This window comes from Seriola lalandi, unplaced genomic scaffold (genome assembly GCF_002814215.2).
Source record: "Seriola lalandi dorsalis isolate HSWRI2012SDOR001 ecotype SW California unplaced genomic scaffold, Sedor1 jcf7180002054522, whole genome shotgun sequence".
Lineage (NCBI taxonomy): Eukaryota > Metazoa > Chordata > Actinopteri > Carangiformes > Carangidae > Seriola > Seriola lalandi.
This window is the reverse complement of record NW_019525075.1, coordinates 1037955-1046000: the sequence shown is the minus strand read 5'-3', so window position 1 is coordinate 1046000 and position 8046 is coordinate 1037955. Positions and strand designations below refer to the sequence as shown.

At 42.0% G+C, this 8046-nt stretch overlaps 1 protein-coding gene across 3 annotated transcripts in view; it reads left to right on the top strand.

Annotated features, from left to right (window-relative positions):
• Positions 1-441: 441 nt before the first annotated feature.
• The window catches only part of erc2 (ELKS/RAB6-interacting/CAST family member 2), a 37760-nt gene continuing 30155 nt past the window's right edge, over positions 442-8046 (top strand). For all 3 annotated transcript variants that reach the window (XM_087176031.1, XM_087176030.1, XM_087176032.1), the window contains exons 1-2: positions 442-521; positions 5612-6418. In XM_087176031.1, the coding sequence (XP_087032157.1) occupies positions 5747-6418 (672 nt within the window). In that variant the 5' untranslated portion in view covers positions 442-521; positions 5612-5746. The remainder of the gene's footprint in view (positions 522-5611; positions 6419-8046) is intronic.

Genomic DNA, 8046 nt, shown 5'->3' with positions numbered 1-8046 from the left:
TCTAATTTTAGGGCAAAATATTACCTCAATCCATAAATTTAGACACTATTGCTAGCTCTACCCGTACAAGTTTGGCTACTCAGACTCACCCATATAATTTCAAATTAGACCCACCCATCCTGACATGTAGGCCACTGTATCTACATCACAGTAACATGTAAACACCGGTGAATAAGTGATCGGGGACATTTAGTGCCAATAAGCGAAAGCCTACATATATATGTAAAAAAAAAATCCAAACATAACCAGTTAATGTGAATGGACAGGGTCAATGATTCCCATTTGGCACCAAGATGATGTGAAATTCAGTGCAGGCCGCTCACTGCATCTCATCCGCCCATCCCCTCCTGCCAGCTGCCACTTGCAGTAGTGGTGATGCTGCTCCCTGGTGTGTAGAGGAGGAGAGAGAGCGTGTCCGCTGCCCAATGACAGCGCAGGATGCTGAGAGAGGCTGCTAGGTTGAATGGAGGCGACAAGATGCCGTCTAGAGCGGCGAAGGAGAGGAATTAACATCGATAAAGGTATATTTGTCTCTTTTATTTTGCACCCAGTCCATCCGCTTTTCATTAGAGAGATAATGACACTTAAAATCCGTGGAGTGTCCTCTCGTTTTGTGCGCGTTTTGTGAGCGACTTGCCCGAAAAAGCACAGGCTATGTGCGTTTAAAAAAACCCTTCCGTTGATTGCATAGACACAGCCAGTCAGTGATCACTTGATAGCAGACAATTTGCATTTTAAAGCCGTGTTCAGACGATAGAGCAGCGGCGTATTTCAAAATAAAGCTTTCAGCACGGCGGGTTACACTAATATTTCATTGGTGTGTTCAGGTGCTCGACGCACGCCACGCTGGAGCCATCGGAAATGTAGGCCCAATGAGCTGTCAATTGCTCGGTCGTGCCTTCCTGTGCTGCATCAAATGTAATTCTGCCTGCACCTCAGTTAGAAGACCTTAAGAGAAAAAATGTAATTGAAAACAGATGCCTACGTGTAATTAGGATAAACATCTGTCGAGGACGTTTCACGTGTTTAGCGAGTCTATTAGAAGCCATTGCTAACGAGCAGTTTTCGTTCAACATTGGGATGTGCTGGTCGGGTTAACCGGGCCATTTAGAGTAGCACATTTACATTTTCTCATCCAATCAACCAACCAGTGAAGTCAATGTGAGGCACGGGGGCGTTGTGGCTCTGTAGTAGAATACGTGATGAGGAGGCTGCATGTGTTGCATGCACTTGCCAAAGTGGCACTGCACCGCACTGAACCGGTTGGTGCTTCTTCTCACATGAAATTTCTCTATTATCAACCTATTGTAAAGGCTATTTATAGAAGAATGTCCTTCTTTGTCCGCTCCAGACATGCGCTCTGACCTCAAAAGCGCGCTCTCACAACCAAAGATCCCTGCTTTAAACTAGTATCCACATCCAGTGCAGTTTTATCAGAGTGAAAACAAAATGCCTGCATGCTGGCTTTCAAAATGTCATGATTGCCTTATAGAAATCAGTATCACTGACCCCTCTGATAAACTCAGCATGGCCTGTGGTGAAATCTTTTTTTCAGAACATCTGTATCCTCTCTGCTGTTTCCGCATCACTGCTCTCTGAATTGCCAGTGATAATTTCTTCTGTGGTCTCTATTGGCATTTGCTGACAGGTTTTTTGGGTGCTGGTAACTGTAATTACTTACTAGTACCTAAGCAACTGACAGGTCAGAAATGAGTGACAGCAACAGCATGGGCAGTATTCACAAGAAGCTGCATGAAAAAAAAACTATATCTGTAAAATTACACATAACAGCCTACAGCTGCAATAGTAATATTTTATGCACCTTCTCTCAGATTTTACTTTTAGTATCCTTTGTAAAGTTAACTGTAGAGTGGAATGAACGGTTACAACTGGCCTTGCCAGCTGGCTTTCATTGTGGTACCCCAATATTATCACTGTCCCTGCAATAATATGACTAGTCTACTGTCTTATTGCACTTTGGTCACTTCCCTCTGTCTGGCATCCTCAGCAATGTGCCTTGGCACTGTGTGGATCTGGTTGATGCAGTGGTGAAATCCTCCAGTGCAGATGTGAGGGGTTAGAAGAAGAATAAAATGATTAGAGTAATGTTATTAAATAGGCGTAGAACATTGGGGTAGAACATCATTGTCTCTATCAGGGGTTTGTAGACAACTTAATTGATATTTGACTTAGATGTCGACTGTGCTAGTGCTGAAATGATTAGTCAAATAATTGATTTACTTGAAGAAAATTAATTGACAACAATTTTAGAAACAGAAACACCAAACATTTGGGAATGTGCTGCTTTTTTCTGTTTTATATCATTAAAAACTGAACACATTTTCTGGCATGTTCATGGACTAAAGGCTTAATAGATTATTCATAAAAAATACAGATAGATAATGAGCTCTTTAAGTTATTTGATCAAACCACATGGATTCAGTATTTCCATCCCAGTGCTCCAAGACACCAGGCAATCAATCTGTAAAATCTGATCAGACCCATCTGATTAGAGAGCGTAGCCACTGGATGGACAGAAAAACAGAAGCATCATACAATACAAATGCCCTGCAGCATGTAGCAGTTAAGTAAAGACATTTGATTTTTGTTGAGGTTGACAGAGCTGCAGGTTTTTTATTTTATATTAATGTCGTAGTCTATTATATTCCTGGCATATGTGCCTTTGTTAGATACACTAACTGACAGTGAAGACTGGCAGCAAACATGGGCAGTGAGGGGGACGACATGCAGCAAACATCCCCAGCTGGGATGTTGTGGTCACATGGCACACATCCCAGATCACTGGTCCACTAGCATGGCACAGTTGGCATCATTTTTGAAACTGTCCCCCACGTCACATTACATTTTTTTTTTTTTTTTTTGTAGTTTACAATAACAAAGGCAGCTACATAAGTGAATCATAGTTGAATTTGAATACCACTTGATAGAATGTGTCAGCTTCAATAGGGGGCTGGACAGCGAAAGATAACGCGAGGACGATGTACAAAGGAGCTCGAGAGTCACTGCCTGGATCACTGGTGAATCAGTGGTGACATGGACAAAGTCTAAAAAATGAGGACAACATATGCCAAACAGACAAACATAATGAAAGAGGAAAAGTCATTACAAGTAGATCTTAACAAACACTGACTGAAAGAAGCTTCAGAGGACATTTTGCTTTTGCAGTACGGATTCAAAAATGACCACTGAGTTGAATCAACAGCACTAACAGTTGCTTTGTTTGTCCTGTTTCCACTGCACTGCTATTACTGTTTTCTACTCCTAAACCATTTAGCAGCCAGACTTCACAAACCTGCTGTAGCAAGCTGACCGCTGGAGATAAGCGCAGCAGTATTTGGTGTTGCATATGTCTGCATATTTAAAATTTGAATTTAATTTGCTTGTGTCTCTCAGAGGAACTAAAAAAAAGGTTTTACACTGTTTATAGGTTACAATATGAATTCAAAATCTTAAGACATGCTCTGTGCAAGTCTTTAAACAGATTCTGTTTGATTTTTTCTGCCATTTTATATCTGTACAGTCCCATACCATTTCTAGGCACCTGTTACTTAATATAGCAGATATGACAGTGTCCTGTGAGATCTCCTGCAGTGATTTGAGTTTCCTCAGAGATGATGCCTCAGTGAGTGCAGCTGAGGGATCCTGTAGCCCAAAATTTTACTGAGGAGACACATGGTTCTCCGTGCCATGAATGAGCATTTCATCTGTCACTCAAATTAAAACAAAAGAATTTACTTGAAGTTAAAAACGTGAGATTGTGAGAAAGAAAGCACCCATGCATCCTACAGACCGACATGTCTCCTGGCTCTCCTGCAACACAGCCCACCTACATTTTGGTCAGTTTTTTTCCACACCTTTTGAAAACTTCTGTTACTGTTATGTCAGATGACTGAGGTGCTTTATCAGTGTTAGTCCAGGCATAGTCACCATGGCAACTGGGTCTGAGCAAGAGTCACCAGAGGAGAGAAAGTACCATAGTTCACTTTGATTGAAGAGTTTTTTTTTTCTCCAATATTATTCATCTCCATGCAGCCTGCGACTTAAACAGCCTGAGTCACTGTCTTTGTCTTCAACGTGTGTTGCTGTTCTCAGCTTTCTCTGTTTTACATAAAAATATCGTCCATTGTAATAATGGCACTGTCATTACCTGCCATCTTAAGCTTTAATAAATCATAGCCTGTGATGTATCTTGAGATATATTGAGACCGGAGATGGCATGAAATGGCAGACCCATTATTACATATTAAAAATTAAGCCTCCAATATAATTTTCTCCTTGTTAGCCAGAAGGATCTGCACAATTTTAGCATTTTTTACAATTTTAATTAAAATTGTGGCCAGAAAGGCTGATTAGGTTTTAGTCCCACAGTCTGGTATGCTTGTTATAATTATCTTATTTAGCTAATTGCCTTTTTTAGGACTGTGCAAAATATAATTTGTAAGGTATTTTCCCCCATGTGTCCCAACAATAACATTAGTACTATCAGACCAGCAAAAAGGTGCTCAACCCAATTCTCTGCACAGTCATACTGTGAATTGCAAAACATCAGTGGTTTTTAATCACTGCAAGTCTCTTGTCTATTTTAATTTGTAAGTTTTATATGTTTATGAGACAATACAATGCTACAGAGGATGACTTTATGTCAAATGCCATGGGCCTGATAATGTTAGCTGTCTTTCATAACTGATTTTTATTGCTTTGAGTTACAGTTATTGTGTTGATTGTATTGCTTGGTTCAACATAGTGCCCTTTGTTGATGTACTCTGCTGCTTTTATACCGTAACAGCATACACTGTTGGCCTTCTGTACGTATGTGATATGCGATGAGCTGACTATTTAACAAACCCACTTCTAAAGTTCTCTCCACAGGAAATATAAGAAGAGCTGATCAACCAGGCAACCAAGAGTTAATACCACACGCACATAAACTGCTAAATGGGTCTATACATCATTACTTGATGCACAGAATCTGTGCTTGTTATAAAAAAACGGCAATGGCATTTGAATGATTAAATCAAAGCCTGTATGTTTTTGCAGATAATTCATTAGAAAAATACCAATTTATTTAACATCTAATATGTTTTGTTAGTAGACCGTGGATTTTGCTATTCACTCTTATATGAGGCAGTTGGCCATCACTGTTCAGAACAGACAAATGTGTCATAAGACATACTCTGCACTGTATCCTGTGTTTTAATTAGTCTGTTATTTAGCTGATATACCGTGTGGATGTAGCGCTGCTCTGTCTCTCCTGACTGTATCAGTAGAAGTAATGGGATTTAGATAAATGTTGGCCAGTGGGAAATCCAGGATCATGAGAAATTCCTGTAGGCCATTTGAAATAGTATAGCCACATAAAATGTGGCAGTTTACTGCTGATGTTGACTAATACAGTCTTAAAGCTAACAGAACTGTTTATTTTTCATCTACTGTCTATCTTACAGTCCAAATCTATTTGTTTTCCTAAGTTCAGTTTCTGAGGGGAATGTACTTTTCGAAAAAGTTTTGTACATTTTTTACTGAGCCTTTCATCTGATACATACAAAAGGTTGTTATTCACCTAACAGATGCTCTTCTCCTGTTTCCTCAGATCGGACTTTGATGTGCTGCACCTACTAAGGCATGAAATAAGTCACCCATGTGTGGTTCAGAGAGTCAGAGCAGTCTCATTTCAGCGTGCCCCTGTTAAGGACCCTCTGGTGGCTACACCGCCGATTCACAGGACATGTACGGCAGTGCCAGAGCTGTAGGCCATATAGAGAGCAGCCCCGCACGGTCCCCGCGCCTGCCAAGGTCCCCCAGACTGGGCCATCGGAGGGCCAACAGCGGGGGCGGGGGTGGTGCGGGGGGCAAGACGCTCTCCATGGAGAACATCCAGTCCCTCAACGCTGCCTATGCTACTTCAGGGCCCATGTACCTGAGTGACCACGAGGGCGTGGGCTCCACTGCCACCTACCCCAAAGGTACTATGACTCTGGGTCGCGCCACCAGCCGGGCCATGTACGGGGGCCGCGTCACAGCCATGGGCAGCAGCCCCAACATTGCTTCAGTGGGGCTGCCCCATGCTGACCTTCTGTCTTACAGTGACCTGGGCTCCCTCTCCATGCTGCACCCCCACCACCACCAGGGGGTGCCCTCCGCCCTGCTGAGGCAGGCAGTGCGGGGCAGTGGGGGGGAGCTGCTGGAGATGCAGGCCCAGCTCAGGGAGATGCAGAGGGAGAATGAGATGCTGCGCAGGGAGCTTGACCTGAAGGACAGTAAGTTGGGCTCTTCCACCAACAGCATCAAGAGCTTCTGGAGTCCTGAGCTGAAGAAGGAGAGAATAATGAGGAAAGAAGAGGCTGCACGCACATCAATCCTTAAAGAGCAAATGAGAGTCACTCATGAGGAGAACCAGGTGAGACCAGCACTTTGAGGTAATTCACTCAATACTGCAGTAAATATCAGTTGCTGCTAGTATGTTGTCTCTCTATTTTTTCAAGTATTGTCTCTTTTGATCTGTGTCTCTGCTTTCACCATTCTTTTCTCTGCAATAGACCAATGTCACCCCCAGTCCAAGAAATCAGAGAATTACTGCAGTCAGTCATGTTTTTCAGTACTTGTGGAAACCTTTCTGGAAAGAGTTCTTTGTGTACATAAATATTTAACACACACTCTCCTCGCCTAGTACTCCAGTACAGAATCAATGTCAGAGAGACCACTTGAGCCACAGGAAATACAAAACTCTTTAATCTTGTTTTCTATAATCTAGTTTTTGAAATCTGTGCTAATATACAGAGCCTTGAGCCCTGTGTGAAGCCTTTGTCTACTCTTGATGATGACACTGCCAACAGGTGAATTGTAGCTTCTGTGTAGAGTTTTGCCACAGTGACACTTTATTTTAGTTTATTTTATCAGATTGTCGTTATCAGATTGTCCACAGAGAGTGAGATTGCTTGCCTCATTATGGGGGATGTAGTCATGGCCCAGTTAAATCAGTAACTGACAACAGTAGGCACAAGGCCCAGAGACAAATGTCAAGGACACTTAAACACTTAATGTTTGTCTCACTCTCTCTCTCTGTCTCTCTCCCTTTCCACAGTCTCTCCTTTACTTAGTCGGACTTTCTATCATTTCTATCTGTCCACCTCTGTTCATCTGGCCTTCACTATTTTCAAATACAGTTCAGTGCTTCTTTTTTGTTTTGTTTGTCCTGACAGAACGCAGAAAAAAAAATACAATTTGCAGATATACACCCCACTATATACTATATGCCCCACACGTATTCTTCTAACAGTAAGCTAAAAATGTGATACCATTAATTGCAATAATGTAGACGTAAAAACACAAACATCACTCGTTGCACTTGGGTTCAACATGGAACGATGCTGTTTGTGTTCGCCTAATTTTGATGATATTCATGTTTAACCTCAGTTGCTGGATTACATTTTCCTCTTCAAATTGAGAAACAAATTTCATCTTCTTTGGGATATCCAGTATATAACAGCTAATAGTTAGCTGACTCATAGTGCAAACAAAACGTTTGCATATAAAACCCTTCCTTTAGTTTGATATTTCCACTGCAAGCAAAAGTGCACGACACACTGAGATAGATCGTGGGATAGGTCAACGTATTGCTTAACTGGCTAGATGAAGCTATACAGTGCTTTTTTTTCCTTTTTCTTTTTTTTCTTTTTGAGACAGGCTGTGGCATGATGCAGCAAATTACACAACGCCTCAAGCAACATAAAGGCTGAATTTTACCAGCTGGTTGTGGTCTTTTGCGCCAGTCTGTCTACGTTTCTGTCTGAGGAAGTGAGTGATGCTGTCAGACACGGAGTAGCCAGTAGGCCACTCATTACTCAAAGCGGCGCACGCTGTTAACTCCACCTCTTCAAGGTCATAGCAGGATACCATTAGTGTGACCCTTAAATGAGACCGGTCTGTCTGTGCGCGTCTGCTTGGATGTGGACGTTCCCTTCCAAAACAAATAGGTTTTCACTTGAGCTCAAAGAGGCTGCAGTTTTCCAGCTCGTCCCTGAAGCA